This window comes from Dendrobates tinctorius, unplaced genomic scaffold, assembly GCF_039654945.1.
Source record: "Dendrobates tinctorius isolate UK_male_01 unplaced genomic scaffold, ASM3965494v1 ptg000232l, whole genome shotgun sequence".
Taxonomy (NCBI): Eukaryota; Metazoa; Chordata; class Amphibia; order Anura; family Dendrobatidae; genus Dendrobates; species Dendrobates tinctorius.
Window position 1 is genome coordinate 17,152,195 of NW_027361899.1, and position 23,154 is coordinate 17,175,348.

A 23,154-nucleotide genomic window follows, 5' to 3' on the forward strand; every position below is an offset into this window, starting at 1 on the left:
GGCCATCATTACTTTAAGAAATGAAGGTCAGTCAGTCCAAAAAATTGGGAAAACTGTAAAAGTGTCCCCAAGTGCAGTGGCAAAAACTATCAAGCGCTACAAAGAAACTGGCTCACATGAGGACCGCCCCAGGAAAGGAAGACCAAGAGTCACCTCTGCTGCGGAGGATAAGTTCATCCGAGTCACCAGCCTCAGAAATCGCAGGTTAACAGCAGCTCAGATTAGAGACCAGGTCAATGCCACACAAGAGTTCTAGCAGCAGACACATCTCTACAACAACTGTTAAGAGGAGACTTTGTGCAGCAGGCCTTCATGGTAAAATAGCTGCTAGGAAACCACTGCTAAGGACAGGCAACAAGCAGAAGAGACTTGTTTGGGCTAAAGAACACAAGGAATGGACATTAGACCAGTGGAAATCTGTGCTTTGGTCTGATGAGTCCAAATTTGAGATCTTTGGTTCCAACCACAGTGTCTTTGTGCAACGCAGAAAAGGTGAACGGATGGACTCTACATGCCTGGTTCCCACCGTGAAGCATGGAGGAGGAGGTGTGATGGTGTGGGAGTGCTTTGCTGGTGACACTGTTGGGGATTTACTCAAAATTGAAGGCATACTGAACCAGCATGGCTACCACAGCATCTTGCAGCGGCATGCTATTCCATCCGGTTTGCGTTTAGTTGGACCATCATTTATTTTTCAACAGGACAATGACCCCAAACACACCTCCAAACTGTGTAAGGGCTATGTGACCAAGAAGGAGAGTGATGGGGTGCTACACCAGATGACCTGGCCTCCACAGTCACCAGACCTGAACCCAATCGAGATGGTTTGGGGTGAGCTGGACCGCAGAGTAAAGGCAAAAGGGCCAACAAGTGCTAAGCATCTCTGGGAACTCCTTCAAGACTGTTGGAAGACCATTTCTGGTGACTACCACTTGAAGCTCATCAAGAGAAAGCCAAGAGTGTGCAAAGCAGTAATCAAAGCAAAAGGTGGCTACTTTGAAGAACCTAGAATATAAGACATATTTTCAGTTGTTTCACACTTTTTTGTTAATTATATAATTCCACATGTGGTAATTCATAGTTTTGATGCCTTCAGAGTGAATCTACAATTTTCATAGTCATGAAAATAAAGAAAACTCTTTGAATGAGAAGGTGTGTCCAAAACTTTTGGTCTGTACTGTATATAGACAAGATATTAGCTATCTGTCATTGACTTAGGATAAGGACAAGTACATAGTTGTTCCACCAGCAGAATAGTGAGTGCAGCTCTGGAGGATAATACAGGATGTAACTCAGGATCAGTAATGTAATGTATGTATGGGTTGCCCTCCCAGAGCTGTGGGGTATTCGGTACCGGGCCGGTGTCGGGGGAATGTGTCACAGCAGCGGTGACCCGGTCCGTGGCCCTGGGCGCCCAAGTCAATGGCGAAATGTCTATGTAGTTAATAGTTCGTGACGCCACCTGTGGTGTTTGGCAAGCAAGATGTTAAGCCAACGCTGCGTGCAGATCCGCTGGGGCTGATGGTGTGTTGCAGCATAGATGGTGTAGCTCCCCACAGGTGAAGCTGTAACCCCAGGGCAGTGTATAGGCGCAGGCGGTGTGAGGAATGCTGGTACCCAGATATAACGGTGCAGACGGTGTTGGCGCACAAATGAATGGATGACACCAGGGCTCGTAGTTCCAAGGCTTTACTCACAGTCCGTGGTACACACTGGTGCCTGCCTCCGTGCCGTGTCCTCCGGGGCAGAGACTCAATCAACCTCCCGAGCAAGTCAGGATTTTCCTCTCCAACACTCCGCCAACATGTACCTGTCCTGAACGACTCATCTATTGCGCCTTAAGGTGTGAAGAGCTCCAGTAACGTGGTACTCTGTAGTTCCTCCTGTCAGATGTGCCTAACAACTCTACTCATATGGCAGACAGCTGTAGCCTCTCTCGGGGACTCCCTTCTCCGGAGTCCTGGCTCTCTTTTCAGTTGCTGTTGTGCCCCGAGTCTTGGATGGGAGTAGTGCATTTACAGCCAACTTCTCCACCGGTGTCTGCTGCAGAACCATAAGTGTCCATACAACCTCGGGGACCGGGCCCCGGCCTTGCGCTGAGAACCTATAGGCAGGGTTCCTCTTCCAACCCACAACTCCTCTCTGTTCTCCTACTCCTTCGTTCCGCACTGATCCTTCTCTCTCTTATGGAAGCTTAGGTTGCAGTTCTACGTCTTTCTCCTTCTGTTCCTTTCCCGTGCCAGCTGGCTCAGGTCACTGAGGCAGCTGCAGCACTCCTTCTCCTCGGACCCGTCCTCAGACTCTCCTGACTGACTGTCCTACAGACTCCACTCCTCAGACTGATCTGAATTCCTGTCAGCCTGACCTCTAGACTGATCTGTAATTCTAAACCTTCCCAACCTTTTATATGGATCTCAACTCCACCCACCTCCCAGCACATCCAGTGTCCCATGCAAGGAACCACCAGAGGTGCTCTGCTACTCTCTAAGCACTGAGCCGCAATGTGGTTGTGCAGAACTACCCTGTTGTGTGGGGTGCGAGTGTTGGAGTGTGGAAAGGAGTTCCCAACTTACCTAGGCGGTGGGGCACTACACCTTAGGAGAAGGTGCAGTACCTCTGTGGCGACTGAGCCTCAGGGGCGCCACATGTACACAATGACTGCACCAGCAGAATAGTGAGTGCAGCTCTGGGGTATAATACAGGATGTAACTCAGGATCAGTAATGTAATGTATGTACACAGTGACTGCACCAGCAGAATAGTGAGTGCAGCTCTGGAGTATAGTACAGGATGTAACTCAGGATCAGTAATGTAATGTCTGTACACAGTGACTGCACCAGCAGAATAGTGAGTGCAGCTCTGGAGTATAATACAGGATGTAACTCAGGATCAGTAATGTAATGTATGTACACAGTGACTCACCAGCAGAATAGTGAGTGCAGCTCTGGGGTATAATACAGGATGTAACTCAGGATCAGTAATGTAATGTATGTACACAGTGACTGCACCAGCAGAATAGTGAGTGCAGCTCTGGAGTATAATACAGGATGTAACTCAGGATCAGTAATGTAATGTATGTACACAGTGACTGCACCAGCAGAATAGTGAGTGCAGCTCTGGAGTATAATACAGGATGTAACTCAGGATCAGTAATGTAATGTCTGTACACAGTGACTGCACCAGCAGAATAATGTGTGCAGCTCTGGAGTATAATACAGGATGTAACTCAGGATCAGTAATGTATGTACACAGTGACTGCACCAGCAGAATAGTGAGTGCAGCTCTGGAGTATAATACAGGATGTAACTCAGGATCAGTAATGTAATGTCTGTACACAGTCACTGCACCAGCAGAATAGTGAGTGCAGCTCTGGAGTATAATACAGGAGGTAACTCTGGATCAGTGCAGGATCAACTTTGACACAACTTTACCCTAGTAGGAGCATTTTTTCTGTGTTCATTTTAGTCCCCAATATAAATTATGACTTTAACAACTTCTCTGAGGACATAAAATTTCTTCCTATCTCATAGATTGATTTCCAGCGGTTCCCTTACATAACTATACTGAGCACATTCTCTCACTCCTCACCTACTTCTGTGTTCCCCACCACCAGTTTAGCATTAGGATACTGAGCCTTTAGATTCAGTAACTCTTTGAGGTTGGAGGGCTGATACCAGGTGACATCTTCCCCAATAAATACCATCTGCTTTTGAGATGCGCCCGGATACAGCTGAAAAGAGAACATATATGATAGCAGCTCGTCATTGCAGTGGTGAAGCTTATAAAGCGCATAGGCCTCGATTCAGCATTGCTTTTTTTTCACTTTTCTGGGGTAATTTGCTCTTTTTTAGGGGCTTCAGTATTTGTGAATTATTTTTAAGTGGTATTTCTTTTTTACGTCTTTTTTTATTTTTGTCAACAACTTTGCTTATCCGGAAGTTTTAGAAGATTTATAAAATGCGACTATTACTAAATGTTGCATTTTTTACAAATTTCACTCCTTACTTTCTCCCCACCTCCAGAGTAAGTTTTCAATCTGACACATTTTTAGACAAGTAAGGGACTTTATAAAAGTTTGACTTTTGGTGCTGAAAAGTCATAAAAACTGGTTAAAGATAGAAACAAAAAAACCAATTTTGATATTGTGCTAAATTTATGAACCGCTTGCCCCATTTTGAAAAATTTGACACAAAAACCATCAGTGACAAATAAAAAAAATAAAAATGACTTCAAGAAATTGCAAATGATGAATCGGGTCCGTATTATACATGGTAGAGGCCCATGACTGGCATACTCATGTACAATGGTAGCAGATTAGCAGATGATTTGTGGTACAATTTATAGATTGTCAAACCTCAGAGCAGATCGAATTGTGAAGGAAGGAATAGGATTAGGGACAGCATCTAGTGTCAGTAAGCTGCTGCAAAGCCGAGGATGGAAGTATGAAAGGTAAGTATCTCCAAGGTGAATACATAATTATGCTATGATATTTAAAATGTTACTATATATAAATCTATCCAAAAGGTAAGAAACTTGTAGCATAGGCGGTGAACCTGCCAGTAACTCTGGAGGGAAGATCGGTTCTTGTGTTGGATCCAAGGGTCTGAAGTCGGATGGGTCAATCAAAGCAGAAGATGACGGTGTCTATAAGAAATACAAGATATGATCTAGAAGCAGCTGCAGACCCGATCTCTACAAGACATTCCCAGCCCACTAGAGGGCGCACAGGACCCCCAAGCATTGGGGTTAGGGCCGATAGTGCCTCTAAGGTCAAGCAGTGGACAACAATATCTGAAGCTGATAATAGAGAGGACCATCACCCTAAATTTTGGAGTTATTTCCTAATTAGTCTATATAAATATACTCGTATTTATCTTGCATAAGATTCACTCCCCCTGCCAAAAAGTGAACAGGTTTGTCTAATAATAATAAATTTTATTTCTATAGCGCCGACATATTCCGCAGCACTCTACATTTCAGAGGGGATTTGTACAGACAATAGACATTACAGCATAACAATAATCACATAGATTATAACAGATACCAAGAGGAATGAGGGCCCTGCTCGCAAGCTTACAGTCTATGAGGAAAAAAAGGGAGACACGAAAGGTGGGTGGTAACAGTTGCCCTGATTGTTTGGACCAGCCATGATGTTAAGTGTGTAACAGTACAGACACAGAGGGCTAATGGATGCATAAAGCATGTGGGAACATGATGCGGGGAACCTGGTTATGGTAAAACTTTTGGCTGTGCCACACAGGGATAGATTAGGTTAATGTGTTGAGGCGATAGGCCAGTCTGAATAAATGCGTTTTCAGGGCACGCTTAAAATTGTGGGTATTGGGGACTAATCGTATTGACCTGGGAAGTGCATTCCAAAGAATTGGCGCGGCACGTGTAAAGTCTTGGAGACGGGAGTGGGAGGTTCTGATTATTGAGGATGCTAACCTCAGGTCATCAGCAGAACGGAGGGCGCGGGTAGGGTGGTCTACTGAAACAAGGGAGGAGATGTAGGGTGGTGCTGAGCCATGGAGGGCTTTGTGGGTGAGGGTAATAAGTTTATACTGAATTCTGGAGTGGATGGGTAGCCAGTGTAATGACTGGCACAAGGTAGAGGCATCGGTGTAACGATTGGTGAGGAATATGATCCTGGCTGCAGCATTCAAGACAGATTGGAGGGGGGAAAGTTTGGTAAGAGGGAGACCGACTAGAAGAGAGTTACAATAGTCAAGACGAGAATGAATAAGAGAAACAGTAAGAGTTTTTGCAAAGTCAAAAGTAAGAAAAGGTTGAATTCTAGAGATATTTTTGAGGTGCAGATGACAAGAGCGAGCCAGTGATCGAATGTGGGGGGCGAAGGAAAGCTCGGAGTCAAGTATGACCCCAAGACAGCGGGCATGTTGCTGGGGAGTAATAGTGGAACCACACACAGAAATGGCAATGTCGGGTATAGGTACATTAGTAGAGGGAGGAAACACAAGGAGTTCAGTCTTTGACAGGTTCAGTTTCAGATATAGTGAGGACATGATGTTAGACACAGCGTTTAGACAATCGCCGGTGTTTTCTAGAAAGGCTGGCGTGAGGTCATGAGAAGAAGCGTATAATTGGGTGTCATCAGCATAGAGATGGTACTGGAAACCAAATCTACTGATTGTTTGACCAATAGGGGCAGTGTACAAGGAGAAGAGGAGGGGGCCTAGAACCAATCCTTGAGGAACCCCAACAGTAAGGGGAAGGTGAGAGGAGGAGGAGTCAGCAAAAGATACAGTAAAGGAGCGGTCAGAGAGATAGGAGAACCAGGAGAGAACGGTGTCCTTGAGGCCAATGGAATGGAGCATAGTGAGGAGGAGCTGATGATCCACAGTGTCGAATGCTGCAGAGAGATCCAAGAGAATTAGCATGGAGTATTGACCATTTGATTTAGCTGTTAGTAGATCATTAGAGACTTTAGTGAGGGCAGTTTCTGTAGAGTGTAAAGAGCGGAAACCGGATTGGAGAGGGTCGAGAAGAGAGTTATCAGAGAGATAGCGGATCAGACGAGAGTGGACCAGGCGTTCCAGGAGTTTAGAGATGAAGGGAAGATTAGAGACAGGTCTATAGTTAGCGGCACAGTTTTGGTCGAGGGATGGTTTTTTAAGTAGTGGATGTATGATGGCATGCTTAAATGAGGAGGGAAAGATACCAGAAGAGAGAGAGAGGTTAAATATTTTAGTTAGGTGAGGGGTGACAGCAGGGGAAAGGGACTGGAGGAGATGTGACGGAAATGGGTCACTGGTGCAAGTGGTTGGGCGAGAAGATGCAAGGAGCCTGCTTACTTCTTCTGTGACTGGTTCAAAATCAGAGAGTGAGCTAGATGCAGTGGGGGATGGAGGACAGTGCATGGTATGAGGTGATTGGGAGATAATTTCCTGTCGAATCTGGTCAATTTTTTCTTTGAAGTAATTGGCCAGATCGTCAGCTCGGAGCTCCGTGGTTGGGGCCTGTACTCTTGGGTTGAGTAGAGAATGAAAAGTGTCAAAGAGACGTTTCGGGTTATTGGACAGTGAGGTGATGAGGGTGTTGAAATAGGTTTGTTTGGAGAGGTGAAGGGCAGTGGTGTATGTTCGAAGCATAAACTTATAATGGATGAAATCTTCGTGTAGATTGGATTTTCTCCACAGACGTTTGGCGCACCTGGAGCCCCGCTGCAGGAAACGTGTTTGCAGGGTGTGCCAGGGTTGTCGCTGTCTGCATTGTGGTGTTCTATTTATAGGGGGTGCAAATTCATCCAGGGCACTTTGAAGTGTTTCATTGTAATGCTTCAATGCAGAATCCGGACATGAGAGGGAGGAGATAGGGGCCAATGAAGACTGCAAGTTCTTCATAAGTTTCTGGGTGTTAATGGCCTGTATGTTTCTATAAGTATGGACAGTGGGGGTGACCTGAGCAGCCTGGCAGTTCTTGATAGAGAATTAAAGAAGATTGTGGTCAGAGAGCGGGAGAGGGGAGTTTGCAAAATCATCCACTGCACAAAGCCGAGAGAAGACCAAGTCGAGGGAGTTTCCGTCTTCCATCATTTGTCTAATTCACAAATGACAGTAGAGGCACTCACGTCACTGATAATGTTGATGGCTGTATGTCAGGCTGCTGGACTAGGGGTGGGATATAGCTATGGGGTGTGTCTGAACAATCTCTGAGTTCTAGAAAAGAGGGGAGAGGCTTCTGCTGCAGCTAGCTTTGTAGTAGCCAGACAGGGGAGAGTGCAGGTGATGGCAGGGGCCATAGCTGATCTCCTAGGACACACAGATTAGATTTATTTTTTTTTTTAAGATTTTTCAGTCTAAAGTGTAATATAAAACAGAATAGGATCAAAGATTTTAGAAAGAATTGCTGAGATATTTTTTCTGTGCATTTTCTGTAGGATTTCTCCACTTTACGGCACTGTAGTTGGTGTAATGTTCATAAATGGTATTTCAGTACTTTTTGGCTCCTGGTTGCACTGGTATTTGTGGAGGGTATAGTATTGCTATTTGGGCACAGTATGGAACTATAATTTGTGAACTGCATGACTGTTATTTCAGAAGTATATGACATTGCTATTTTATTGATGTATGGCACTTTTATTTGGGCACTGTATGGAATTATTCTTTGGGAACTGTATGGTATTATTTGGGCCCTTTATGGCACAGTTATTGTGATTTTTTTTAGCCGTTTGCGTTGCTATTATTTATGCAATATATGGTATTACTCTTTGTGCAGTGTATGGCGTTGTTATTTGGGCCTTTTATGTAACTAATTTTTTTGAGCACTGTATAGCACTATTATTTATCCAGTGTATGTGCTACTGTTTATGGGGCACTGTATTGATTTAGTATTTTAGCACTGATATTTCGAGATTGCATGGCATTTAGACTTGTTACGATGTATAACTATTTTTTGGGCACTGCATGCCAGTTATATGGGCAGTTTATGGCACTGTTATTTGTTTCCTAGGACATAATGTAACACTGTGACTATGTCTTACCTTTTTTTCCTCTTTTCCATCCACACAGCAGCCATTCTCTGATTTTCTGCCACAACATCCATCCTGAGAATATAATGGTGTAGCTCTGATATTTGAGCACTGCATGGTACTATTTTATGACACTGTTTTTGAGCACTGCACTGTTATATCAGCACTGATATTTGGACACCTTATGGCGTTGATATTTGTGCACCACTATATGGCACTACTACCTGGGCGTTGCATGCTACCGTTATATGGGTAGTTCATTTGGATGCCTCATGGCACTTTTATTTGATGCCTATAGCAATTGGTAATACAATATTCTTACCGTGTTTTCCTCTTTTTTATCCATACAGCAGCCATTTCCCGTCTTTCTGCCACAACACCCATCCTGAGAATATAAAACTCCATTATAAAACTCCGGACGAACATAAGATAATTCATGGGGGCACAAACAAGCCGTGACATCGCAGGTGATATAAATGTCCCAATATCCCCCAAATACCAGGATTTGGTTAGACATAATTGGTAGAGACGGGACAGGAATGAGTTGGCCTAACTGCAACAGGGGCATGAATACATTTTCCTCCTTTTTAGGGCTCACACTCTACAGCGTAAATAAAATCGGTCCGATGTTTCTGAAACGTAGGACGAGTGTCACACAAGTACAATGCGATTTTTCTCACCTAGCATCCGAATGACATATATATGACATGAATGCACATGTGTAAAATTGCTTGGGGTCGCCCCTATGATTAATAATCCGCAGAGGCTAGGCAGACAGCTGCGGCCTGATATTAATAGCCAAGGAAGCGTCCATGGATATTGGCCCCTTCTAGACTAAGAACAGCAGCCCTCAGCGGCACCAGAAATGGCGCATCCATTAGATGCACCAATTCTGGCGCTAAGCCTCTGCTTTTTCCACTTGCCCTGGTCGGCTTTGGAATGTCAGCTGACATCAAGCCCACGGGTTAGTAGGAGAGGCGTCTATAAGACAACCCCATTACTAACCCCATAATAAAATGTAATAAAGACAGAGACCGAGTAACGTTCTTTATTTTAAGTAAAAACTCCCCGACCCTTTTTTACCCATTTATTAATATCCAAAGAAAAATTAAAATCCAAAGACATCCTCACCTGTCCTACGATAATCCATTTTTACCACGATGAGACCAACTCGGGTACGTCTGGTTGCTTTGCTGAGCGGCCCCATAAAATGCGACCACTCAGCCTGGCAACCAGGAGACACTGGGCTGCTCATGCGAATGCAGCTTCAGTGTTGAACGCAGACGTCAGTAAGATAACTGGAGTTTATAGATGAAATGGATTATCGGCGGACAGGAGAAGAGGTCTTTGTTTTTTTTATTTTTTGGGGGGGATATTAGTAAATGGGTAAAATAAAGTCAGGGAGTTTTTATTTCAAATAAAGGACTTTAATTTGTCTGTGTCTTTATTACATTTGACTATGAGGTTAGTAATGATGGTGTCTTAAAAACGCCTCTTATTACTAACCCATGGGCTTGATGTCAACTGCCAATACAAACCTGACATCAAACCCAATACTATTACCCCACTTGCCACTGCACCAGGGCAAGTAGGAAGAGTGGAGAGTAAGTGCCAGAATTGGCACATCTAATGGATGAACCATTTCTGGGGCGGCTGAGGGCTGATGTTCTTAGTCTGGGAGGGGGCCAATATCCATGGCCTCTTCCTAGGCTATAGGCTAGCTTTTGTTGGTTATTAATTATAGAGGTGAAACTCACATGAGTTTTTGGGGGGACCCCTTTTTAATAACCAGTAAAGGCTAAGTAAACAGCTGGGGGCTGATATTAATAGCCTGGGAAACTCCATGTTTATTACCCCCATCCCAAACTATAAATATCAACCCCCAGCTGTTGGCTTTCCCTTAGCTGGATAAAAATAATAAGGGGGAACCCCATAACATTTTTTTATTATATTTTCCTCTTCTATTGTATTCTGAAGGTTCACGCTGTGAATTTACTCTACTCAGCTGATGAAATATCAGGTTTCCTATGAGATGGGTGTATAAGAATCGCACGGCATACGTATGGTCCGTGTGTTGTGCAATTTTTTTTTTTCTTGCACCCATTGACTTGAATTGGCGAGTCTTGTCCGATATACACAGCCACTCAGAGCATGCTGCAATTTTTTTCCGCAGTCTGATCTGAGCTGAGAAAAAAATCACAGATGAACACAATCATTGACTAACACTGGTCAGAGTGCAAACCGATTTTTTTTATCGCAATGCACGTGTCTGTTTTAAACATAGATGAGTTATTGAGTCCAATAAGGGAATGTCCACTTTGAACACCACCTTCTAATTAGTATAAAGTAGAAGGGGCTTAATGATATGGAAACCTTTTTTAACTTCAATGCATGTTTGTTGGGCTAAAAGTGTTTTTTTGCGTTAAGGGTTCATTAAAATTTTTGCCTTATTTGCTTTCTATAGCCTTTGTATTGCACTGTAATTGCTGGCTGCAGAATCAGTTAGCCGAGAGTCCTTCAGTGAGCTTATTGTGGGATTTTATAACTGTTATCTGTCTTTTTCTGAACACCTCAGTTCTTATGAAAATTGAGCCAAACTTTGGTTAAAAAAAAAGTTGCAAACTCTCTGGACAGAATGGGCTCACTGACGCATTCTTGGTTAACTCATTCTGCAACCAGCAATATGCCAGTAAAGCGAAGAACCAGAAGTCAAATGATGTAACATTTTTAATAAAGACCAATTGCAAACATGATTTTTATCCCCAAATAAAAGCATTAAAGTAAAAAATAAATAAATTAAAAACTAAAAGGACAAGGTATCAGAAAGGGGGGAGGTCTCTACTTCCCATCCTGCAAATGACCAACATCCTAACCTTTGCCCCCTTTCCCAAATCTATTGCTCAAGAGGGAAGAGAAGGTAAAATTAAAGTCTCTGAGAGAATGGGATTGTTTTATTGCCATTTTAATCACAGTAGCATCAAGGATAATGAGAGTAGTCAGGAATACGTTACCAGTCATATCCTCCAGGCAATGATTGGGGTACTCACTTTGGCAAATGTCCTGAATCCCTGCAGAATAGGTCGATATCCCGTACAACGGCACAGATTACCTGTTGTGGGGATGGTCAGACATTAGATCCTGTTCTGGTGTATGACTAATGTGAATCAGTTTGTATCCAGTCCCAGGTTAAAGGGGTTGTCCAGGGTTAAAAAAAAAAATCTTGTTTGCTTTTTTTCCAGAAACAGTGTCACACCTGTCGACAGATTGCAGATTGAATCTGCAGCTCTGTTCCGGTGAAATAGATAAAGCAGAACTGCAATACCGCACGCAACCTGTGGACACGAGTGGCGCTGTTTGCTTTGCAAGAAAGCTGTCCTGATTTTGTGATCCTAGAAGCCCCCTTTAAGAAGTTCTCCAACCTTGTGCACATAAAACCTACTTATTGTATAATGTTTCAATTTCTCACCTTTTGAAGATCTATGCCTACATCATGAAACGTCCCAACACAAGATCATCACACACACACACACCTCTTCTGACATACTCTGTGCTGCTGGGAACACTGCTCCATCTTTTCCATCATTGACCTCCCACTTGTTTCAACCCCTCCACCACCATCTTTCTTCACATCATGACACTGACCCATCCTCATTAACATCACATAAATTGACAGGGGACTGTCCCCCTACCAGATGAGCACATGTCTCTCCTGAAATACTCTGTGCTGCTATGAGCTATTGCAAGTCTCACACTATCCGGTATCGTGGCACCTTGGAAAGCGTCTTCTATCTCCTCCATGCCGGGCTGCGGTGTATTGCGCAGTAACGCGTACAGAGACATGACAATCCCGGGCGTGCAGAACCCGCATTGTGAACCGTGACTCTTCGCTATTCTTTCCTGCAGTGGGAAAAATAAGTCAGAAAATTATGATCACGGCTACTAAGTCTTCCGAATGGCTACAGTGACTTCTTATCATGTCACCGTCACAATTATTGCAGCCTACTTAACTTCATCCATGTTTCAGTCACAAGAATTACCTCCCAGATTTTGGCAATTTTACCATAATTGTGCAACTAAAAATCCCTGTGGACCCTTAGTCTGAAGCCATGTGAGCCATTCCGCAGTCACAAGCCCCGGTGGCGTGTGACACTAATGGTGTCAGGCTCCATAGCTGCGGGCTGCAGTGGAGAAGGGGTTAAATGCCGTGTTAGGGGGACTCTGGGGGGCCTGATGCTGACTCTTGTGGGGGACCCATAGATAGTAGCTGAAAACAGTGTCTAAATCTCCTCCTCGGGCTACAAACTGCCTGTTAAGGGGTCACTGCGGTGACTTTATTATGTGACCGTCTATTGTGGGGTCACTGTGGCTGTCACTAATATGGAGTCTGAGGTGTCTTTATTACACGATCACAATAAATGCCATTATTATAGGGTCACTGTTGCAGTAATTATGTGGTCACTGTAGATGCCATTATTATGGGGTCACTGGTGCAGTCACTAATATGAGGTCATTGTCAATATTATGGGGTCAGTGTAGATGTTGCTATTATGCAATTACTGTGGCTGGTCTTTTTATGGGGTCACTGTGGCTGTTATTATTATGGGCTCAGTGTGCAGTAGATGTCATTATTAATGAGTCACTGTGGCTGTTATTATTATGGGGTCAGTGTGGCTCTCTTTACTATGGGTGGCTCTTTATTACGTGGTGTTCTTTATTATGGTGTGGCTGTATTACAGTGTCAATCTGGTTCTTTAGTATGGGGTCACTGTGGTTTTCATTTTTATAGGACCACTGAGGTGTTATTATGGGGTCCCTGTTGCTTGCTCTATCACATTTGTGGCTGCTTTTACTATGAGGTCTTATAGGGTCACTAGTTTCTTATTATGGGGTCACTCTGTTTTTCTTTATCATGTGATCACTGTCATTATTATTGGATTATTATAACTGATATTATGGAGTCACTGTAGATGTCATTTTTTGGGGGTGACTATGGTTGTCTCTATCATACGGTCACATTAACCCTACGGTGGCTCAGTGGTTAACATTGCAGCATTGCAGCGCTGGAGTCCTGGGTTCGAATCCCACCAAGGACAACATCTGCAAGGAGTTGCATGTTCTCCCCGTGTTTGCATGGGTTTCCTCCGGGTTCTCCGGTTTCCTCCCACATTCCAAAGACATACTGATAGGGAATTTAGATTGTGAGCACCATTGGGGACAGTGATGATAATGTGTGCAAACTGTAAAGCGCTGCGGAATATGTTAGCGCTATATAAAAATAAAGATTATATTTATCATGGTGTCATGCTGATTTTCCTGATTATGGAGGGCAGTGATGGCGTGCTCCAGCACCGCTCCCTCTTTGCTGTATGCTCGATCCTAAAATGAGGACCTAGATTGGGAATATGTCGCGGACAAATCTTTACAATGATTGCAGGCGCTCTGCTCACCTGAATGGGGTGCAGCCTTGTTTTCGTGCTGCCGATCCCTTCCACCGTGGTGACTGCTGCACAGTTCAGAGAACAGATGGGAGCAAGGCAGGCGTTCACAGCGTAGTGTCTTATGATGGATGGGGTATAGGATGTCACCGTTAAACAGAATATTTTTCATACAAGGATGACTATTTTTAATATTGTAACACTGCTTTTAGGTCTGTCCCCCATGCTTTACGCTGCAGCTCCACTTAAGAATGTGCACAAACAGGGACGACAGCGCAATTCAACACAACCTTCGCTACAATATGGACCTGGAAGAAAACGGGGGATTGTTAGGAAGGAACGGCTGCGCGCAGGAAGGAGCTCTAAGGAAATTTGCCTGAAACCTACATGGACCATTTTTTGCAATGTAATTAAAAAATAATCAATAAAGCGAGCTCTGCCTCCATATTAGGTGAAAGGATACAGGATCTTCTGCTGGAATACGCAGAACCTGGAGATCATCACGGTGCAGGCTCCGCAGCCTCCTTCCCCACAGCCCAGCTTCGTCCCGGTTAACCCCACTGTGGAGGACGATGTTAAGGTGATAATAAGATGAATTAAACCCATGTAAAAATATTGGCGCCTCTTATTCTGGAAATATTTAGCTTCCTTAAGCTGCCTAAAGTAAAGTAGGCCTTTGTTGCCCCTAGCAACCAATCAGAGCTCAGCTTTCATTTCTTAAGCTGCTCTTGTGAAATGAAAGCTTTGCTGTGATTGGTTGCTATGGGTAACATATGCAGTCAGTCCAATGTTTACATCTGAGGGTCCTAAGTGCTAAAACAGTTGACTTTTGGGGGTGCCGGGCGTCAGACCCCCACAGATCTGATACTTTTATGTCCTATCAGTATTATATAAATAAACATAGTCCATTTAACCCCTCGGTGATGCATGATGTACATTTGCAGCAGTATTGTGCCATCACTATGTGGAGGGGCTCAAGAGCTGCACTGGTACCCTTCAAAATATACCTCTCCCCCCCCCCATTTTAAAAAACAAATAAAAATAAACATATTCGATATAGACGCTTCTGTAATCGTCCAAACTATCAAATTGTAAAAATATTTAACCCATAAGATAAATTCTGTAAAGGAAAAAAAAATGCCAAAATTGATGTTTTTCCATCGCCTCACCTCCCCAAAGAATGGTAATAAAGCAATCAAAACATAGCATCTGCTACTAAATGGCATAAGGCAAGAACGACTGCTCGACGGCACACAAAAAAAAACTCACCAACAAAAAATATGTATATTTCACACATTTCCCCAAAAATTTTAAAACAAAAAACATATTAGACACGTTCAGTAATGCTGCATTCGCACAGGCCATAAAAATATAATCCCAAAAAACAATGGAGGAATTTTTTTTTTACCATTTCACCGCACTAGAATTTTTTTTTCCCTCGATTTTCAATACATTATATGGTAAAATGAATGGGGTCATTTAAAACCTAAAGTTGTCACACAAAAAAAAGCCCCTATATGGCTATGAGGAGGCAAAACTTAAAAAAGAAGTTATGGCTCTTGGAAGAAAATAAATGACAAGTTGGACACTGCCAGAAAGGCATAAAGCCCCAATAAATCACCCGTAATCTGTAGGAGAATTTGTAAGTGTTTCATTTTTCCACAGCACCCCCACAGGAGAAATTAAGTATTACACGGTACCCACTGAAATCAACATCGATGTAACAGACAAGCCCCGATTCATCAATTGCGTGACTTATTACTGTTTTGTCTTGTGTCATTCGTTGTCGTTCTTTGCGGCAAATTCTTCAAAACGGAGCACGCAGAGATTGATAGATTTTTGCGCAAAATCAAATATGCTCGTTTTTGTCTTTTACACCTTTTTCGAAAAAAAATGTTCCATTATACTTTAAAATGTGGAATGGATTTTGTTCTTTGCCACAGAACAAAAGCTCAAACGTTTTGAGATATTTCAAAAAGTTGCAAATGATGAATTAGGCTAAAACATCTGGATAAGGAAACCTACATGATGGCAAAAAAAAAAAACAAAGAAGCCAAATAAAGGTAAATTTAAAATAAGGTGCAAACATAAAAGTTACTATTATAACCATTTTTAATCTAGAAAAAAAAGGCGCAAAGATGATGAATCGGGGGTCGCAGATTTTGGGGTCCATCTCCAAAACTAGAGACGCTCTCTGCAGCAAAACTGTTTATAGGCTAACACGTGGGCTCTGCAAATTTCATAATTCCCCCCCTAGTTCCTCCATATATATGTAAAACCCCAAATATACACGTAATGTGGATACATTTCCTTCGAAGATAAGTTAATAATGTCATTTTAGGATCCGCATTTTTCTCGATAACCTGCAAAAAAAAAATAAAAAGAAGAAATGTACAAAGACAATATTTCAACAGGTAAAATTCCAAGACTCAAAACTTGCAGAAAACAGTGAAACTTTCATAAAAGAGGGATATATGGGATACATAGGGATAAAAGGGATGTATATATGCCACCTGCTGGTCATACACATGATGGCACGGGTACATTAAAGGATGAGGGCATTTTCTTTCTTAAGTCCATGTAATTTGGGCTAAAAATAATTTCCTCAGCTGAAATTCTTTAAAAAAGTTTGCAGTTTGGCTTTTACAGGCTCTTTGATTCCCTGTTTAAATTCACTTCAGAATCCGTCAGTGAGGTTATTCATACAGTGAGCTTTTAACTCTTTTATCTGTCTTTTTGAGCTCCTCTCAGTTCATTTATGACCACATCAAGGCTCACCTGAACTCGGAAGTGTTCTGTGGGCATAAATCAGTTTAGAAAAAAGAAGACACAATCTCCCTTAGGCTGGGGTCACACTTGCGAGAAACTCAGACGAGTCTCGCGTCTCAATACGCGGCACTTGGGAACGGAGCGCTCGGCTGCATAGAAATACGTGCAGCCGCACATTCCGGTCCTGAGTGACGGCGGCAGTGCCGGGTATTGAGACGCAAGACTCGTGCGAGTTTCTCGCAAGTCTGACCCTGGGCTTAGAAAAGTACTGAAACTAGCGACTAGCTTGTGAAACAATAAAGTGAAATCAAAATTTAAATTACCCCCTTTAAATAAAAAAAAATCATATAAAGTATTGCTGCATTTGTAAATGTCACATGTATCAAAATATAAAATTAAATAACCTGCAGGACTGTCAAAAAAAAAAATTGAAATGCAGTTTCTCGATCATCATACCTCCCTAAAAAGTGCAATAAGAAGCAATCAAACTATCGCATGTACCACAAAGTGGTATCAATTAAACTCCCTGAGACAAACATTTACAGAGCTCTGTCAAAAGAAAAATAAAAAAGGACAAAAATTATGACATGAAAACAAACTTTTCTTATTAGAAAAATAAATTCCCCACTTAAAAAAACCCAAAAACTATACAGGTTTAGTATCTCCATAATCATACTGACTTAAAGAATCCTATTGCCAGGTCATTTTTACTGCACAATAAACGCCATCAAAAATTTTTTTTTAAAAAAGTGTATTTGCGTTGTTTTTCTTTTCAAAATTTTACTGCACTTGGAACTCTTTTCACCTTTTTTCAGTACATTATTTAGTAAAAATGAATTGTGTAATTCAAAATTACAGATTATCCTGCAAAATAAAACCCTCTTCGGTGGAAAAATAAAAAAAGTTATGACTCTATAGAAGGAGAGGAAAAACAAAAGTGCAAAAATGAAAATTGGCTGCAGTGGGAAAGGGTTAAAGGAGGTTTAGTATATAGAAAATAGCGCAAGCACTACAACTCCCAAAATACACTAGGCTTTGCACCGATAATGAACCAGCAAGGTGCATCAGTGAGATAGGACTGCAGAATGCTAAATGCAGCTCTGAATGTAACTAAAGTAGAAGGCATTCAAGGTGAAATTCTTAAAAATACAAAACCGTAAAAAGAAGGTTTGAAAGAGGAACTGTACAATACGTAACATATTAAATGACCACCTCAAGGAGATGCACTTATTAAACTTGACATTGGCAAACATGCTTGGCCCAGATTTCATTGCCCGCAGTACTTTATGCCTGTTCCACCCTTCTTAACATTTGGGTAACATCTATGTAAAATCAATAAATTCCGACTTAAAGGGGTTGTCCAGGGGACATATACATTGACGATCTATCCTTAGATTGGAGTTTACCGTTCCCACTGCGGCCGTATAGTCACACTGTACAAAGCTAGAAAAAGAGCAGCTCCGTACACTGTATACACTGCAGCTCAGATCACATTCACTTCTATAGGGGCTAAGCTGCAGTACTGAAAGCAGCCACTACCCAGAGTATGGCGCTGTACTGTTCTGCGTATATCTGGCTGCAGCAAGACCAGAGAAGATCTCATCATTGGGGGTTCAAATCCCCACCGAACTGATACTGAAGACATATACATATTTAGGTACGGGACAACCACTTTAAATAAGTGCACAATTAAAATAGGGCTTCTGCAAAATATCTTTCTGGAGGCGAAAGCCGAAATGTCTTGTTAAAACACAATGTCTTTATTTTTGTGGATTTACAGCTTCCTTGAGACATGAAAACATCTGTTAACTGAAGTCATCTACTGGCCCAAGCAAGCTACTTGAATACTAGCAGAGTGACACTGCCATCTCCTATCCCCAGTGGTTCTGCACAAAGGATTCTGTACATTTTATGCTAATTTGTGATTAACAGGGACAGACATACCATATGTGCAGCCCGGGCAGCCGCACAAGGGCCCCAGAGGTAAGGGGGCCCACGTCTACCTCCAAAACAGGTGATATTGTGCATTATGAGGCTCTATTGGGCTGCTAAGAGTCCAAATTTTGCTCTTGCACGGTGACCCTTTTCTGTCTGTAGCCACTACTGAGGGTCCTGCACAGTCTAAGGGCGCAGTCAGATGGCCATATAAATTGGACTGAGATCGGACCGCAGTGCACGGACTGGCTGGCTGCCCGACCTGAGTGTGATAGCTCCATGGGTGTCTATGCAGTTGTCATGCTCGGGTTGGGAAAGCTTCCGGCCAGTCCGTGCACTGCGGTTCGATCTAGGTCCGATTTATACAGCCATTTGCCTGAGCCCTATCTATCAGATATAAGAGCCCTTATAATTGGCTCACAATGAATAATCTTTCCTTCCTGATCTGCCCCTTCACAACACAGAAGAGATTACTTAATACTAAGCCTAACCATGGCATTTCTGATAACTTTCTAATGTCCTTTCTGTATCGATTCCTCACTGTCCAAGGTCTCTGTTTGCTTTCAATGAATTTGGAACATGCAATATTGACATTTAGAGGCTGAAGACCTGTATAAACCTAAAACTACTCAGTTCTCAGTTCTGCTGCCAGGGCAGGACGGGGATACATTTGTGCTGTTCCTGTTTATCTGTGCTACATTGTAACCAGACACATCACTGGTGCTGAATATAGAGATTTCCAAAACCAGTTCCCTAGCGATTCCCTCTAAACTGAAACAGTATATAAAGTAACAATATTTTCCTATTCTACAATACAGAAATTAGAATAACTATTTTGTGTCACATGACCCTCTGATTTAAGGGCACAAAATTTAAAAGTTTGAAAATTGCAACATTTTTGCCAAATTTCCATTTTTTCATAAATAAACACAAGTCTTATCAAATAAATTTTACCACTAACATGAAGTACAATATGCCACAAAAAAAACAGTCTCAGAATCAGTGGGATAAATTGAAGCGTTCCAGAGCTATAACCTGAAAGTGACCGTGGTCAGAATTGTAAAAATTGGCTTGATTACTAGGGGGTTAAATAATCTCTAAATGGGCTAAAGTTGAAAATGACACATTTCCTTTGTATATTAGGCAAATATATATATGTATATATATACCAATGGCGCTAAAGCGTACAACCACAGAGCACAAAGCAGCAAGTATTAGGACAACACACCACTCAAATTGTCTCCATAAACATAATCATAAATAAACCTTGTATAAACTTGCGCTAATTAAATGTGTCCTGGTTAAAAACCCAAGATTGAAAGGAGATATCTTATGCAGAGATCTGTTACCTTTACTGGAACTAAAACTGGCCAGCATGGAAAAGAGTCTTCAGAAGACAAATAGATGTCCAGGTCCTACCCAAAGATACTCCCTGACACAGCGATGTAAAAGTTACTGGAGCTAGGGGTGCTACCTCCTAGCATGCCGCCGTCCCGGCCGGTGACTGGCGTGCAGCTGGAGGTATGTATCGGCAGGCTGTAGAGGTACCAGCCGCCGCTTGCAAAAGCAGGCCTGCAAGGTCCGAAAACGCTGAAGGACCTTGCGTGACGTCACAGTCACGTGGAAGGTCACGTGACAGGCAAAAGAGCGCTATGAGGCGCTGAAGGGGCCAGAATGCAATGGCAAATCCTACGCGTTGCGGAATTCACTGATTCCTTCTTCAGGGATGGCCCCCTGAGACTAGAGTAACCCTTATATAACCTCCAGTATATAGCCTCCAGTAACAAACATCATATTATACATTAAAAGCAAATAGCTCAATTTCGCTATTTAAACCATTTGGGATCAGAGTATTTAATTCAAATATCCATTTACTTTCTACCCTGGACATTTGATGGATAAAGTTACCTTTCCTAATGCTTCTTTTAACAATTTGAATCCCAGTCACCTTAGTGTCTCTTAAAGAGCCCCCATGATGTATAAGGTAATGGTTAGAGAGGGGGTGACCTGTGAATTTCTTACAAATATTTCGTAGCTGTTCCCCAATTCTGACATTGAGGGGACGTATCGTTCATCCTATATATAATTTATCACATGGACATGTGATACAATATATCACCCCCTTCGTGTCACAGGTGATGAAATCACGAATCTGAATCTCCATAGACTTATTCACAATGGAGATTTGTTCCTTGCTGCCTAATTTTCTGCAAGATGCACATTTTTTGCAGGGAAAAAAACCATTTAATTGCTGATGTAGATGAGAATTGGGGCCTGGTGCTGATCTAGAAATAGAAGGGGCTACCAGGTTACCCAAATTGTTTGCCCTTCTAAAGATAAACCTGGGGCGAGCTGGCAGAACTTCCCCTATGGTTTTATCATTTTTCAAAATACCCCAGTGTTTATTTACAATTTTTCTGAGAATTTGACTATTTGAATTATATCATCTATAATGGAATTTTCTTTATTTTTTATTTTATGACTAAGGAATTGTTCCCTCGGTATGTTCCCAATGTGTTCCCTGGTGGCTCGCAGGGATTGGGTATCATATCCTTTTTGGCACAATTTTTTAATTAGAGTTTCAGCTTCAGCTAGATAGTCCTGTGACTTAGAGCAGTTCCTATGAGCCCGTATAAATTGGCTCTTTGGAATGTTGAGAAGCCAACTTGGGAGATGGCAGCTTTCTAATGAAATGTAATTGTTTGAGTCAGTGGGTTTATGAAATAGTTGTGTCTGGATAGTGTTATCCTCAATAAAGATTTTTAGGTCTAAAAAGTTAATCTCCATGAGACTAGTAGTTGCAGTGAATTTTAAAAAATAACAATTTTATTCATCAATAAAATCAGTTAAAAGAGTAGGCCCACCAGACCAAATAAAAACAATATCGTCTATGAAGACTATTCAAATAGTCAAATTCTCAGAAAAATTGTAAATAAACACTGGGGTATTTTGAAAAATGATAAAACCATAGGGGAAGTTCTGCCAGCTCGCCCCAGGTTTATCTTTAGAAGGGCAAACAATTTGGGTAACCTGGTAGCCCCTTCTATTTCTAGATCAGCACCAGGCCCCAATTCTCATCTACATCAGCAATTAAATAGTTTTTTTCCCTGTAAAAAATGTGCATCTTGCAGAAAATTAGGCAGCAAGGAACAAATATCCATTGTGAATAAGTCTATGGAGATTCAGATTCGTGATTTCATCACCTGTGACACGAAGGGGGTGATATATTGTATCACATGTCCATGTGATAAATTATATATAGGACGAACAATACGTCCCCTAAATGTCAGAATTGGGGAACATCTACGAAATATTTGTAAGAAATTCACAGGTCACCCCCTCTCTAACCATTACCGTATACATCATGGGGGCTCTTTAAGAGACACTAAGGTGACAGGGATTCAAATTGTTAAAAGAAGCATTAGGAAAGGTAACTTTATCCATCAAATGTCCAGGGTAGAAAGTAAATGGATATTTGAATTAAATACTCTGATCCCAAATGGTTTAAATAGCGAAATTGAGCTATTTGCTTTTAATGTATAATATGATGTTTTGTTACTGGAGGCTATATACTGGAGGCTATACACTCACTGGCCACTTTATTAGGTACACCTGTCCAACTGTGTGTTAAGACTTAATTTCTAATCAGCCAATCACATGGTGGCAACTCAGTGCATTTAGGCATGTAGACATGGTCAAGACAATCTCCTGCAGTTCAAACCGAGCATCAGTATGGGGAAGAAAGGTGATTTGAGTGCCTTTGAACGTGGCATGATTGTTGGTGCCAGAAGGGCTGGTCTGAGTATTTCAGAAACTGCTGATCTACTGGGATTTTCACGCACAGCCATCTCTAGGGTTTACAGAGAATGGTCCGAAAAAGAAAAAAAATCCAGTGAGCGGCAGTTCTGTGGCCGGAAATGCCTTGTTGATGCCAGAGGTCAGAGGAGAATGGGCAGACTGGTTCGAGCTGATAGAAAGGCAACAGTGACTCAAATTGCCACCCGTTACAACCAAGGTAGGCAGAAGAGCATCTCTGAACGCACAGTGCGTCGAAGTTTGAGGCAGATGGGCTACAGCAGCAGAAGACCACACCGGGTACCACTCCTCTCAGCTAAGAACAGGAAACTGAGGCTACAATTTGCACAAGCTCATCGAAATTGGACAGTAGAAGATTGGAAAAACGTTGCCTGGTCTGATGAGTCTCGATTTCTGCTGCGACATTCGGATGATAGGGTCAGAATTTGGCGTAAACAACATGAAAGCATGGATCCATCCTGCCTTGTATCAACGGTTCAGGCTGGTGGTGGTGGTGTCATGGTGTGGGGAATTTTTTCTTGGCACTCTTTGGGCCCCTTGGTACCAATTGAGCATCGTTGCAACGCCACAGCCTACCTGAGTATTGTTGCTGACCATGTCCATCCCTTTATGACCACAATGTACCCAACATCTGATGGCTACTTTCAGCAGGATAATGCGCCATGTCATAAAGCTCGAATCATCTCAGATTGGTTTCTTGAACATGACA

The 23,154-nt window shown here is 42.3% G+C and overlaps 1 protein-coding gene across 2 annotated transcripts in view; it reads right to left on the bottom strand.

Moving 5' to 3' along the window:
- Positions 1-23,154, bottom strand: part of XDH (xanthine dehydrogenase) — a 71,200-nt gene that overhangs the window by 43,779 nt on the left and 4,267 nt on the right. Inside the window, exons 2-10 of one of the 2 annotated variants that reach the window (XM_073556365.1) lie at positions 16,231-16,288; positions 14,389-14,485; positions 13,938-14,046; positions 12,261-12,387; positions 11,538-11,599; positions 8,813-8,875; positions 8,503-8,565; positions 4,557-4,643; positions 3,588-3,729 (exon numbers count right to left, since the gene is read on the bottom strand). In XM_073556365.1, coding sequence (XP_073412466.1) covers positions 3,588-3,729; positions 4,557-4,643; positions 8,503-8,565; positions 8,813-8,875; positions 11,538-11,599; positions 12,261-12,387; positions 13,938-14,046; positions 14,389-14,485; positions 16,231-16,288 — 808 coding nt within the window. Of the gene's footprint in view, positions 1-3,587; positions 3,730-4,552; positions 4,646-8,502; positions 8,566-8,812; positions 8,876-11,537; positions 11,600-12,260; positions 12,388-13,937; positions 14,047-14,388; positions 14,486-16,230; positions 16,289-23,154 lie in introns of those variants that run through there. The other variant, XM_073556366.1, reaches the window with a different exon arrangement.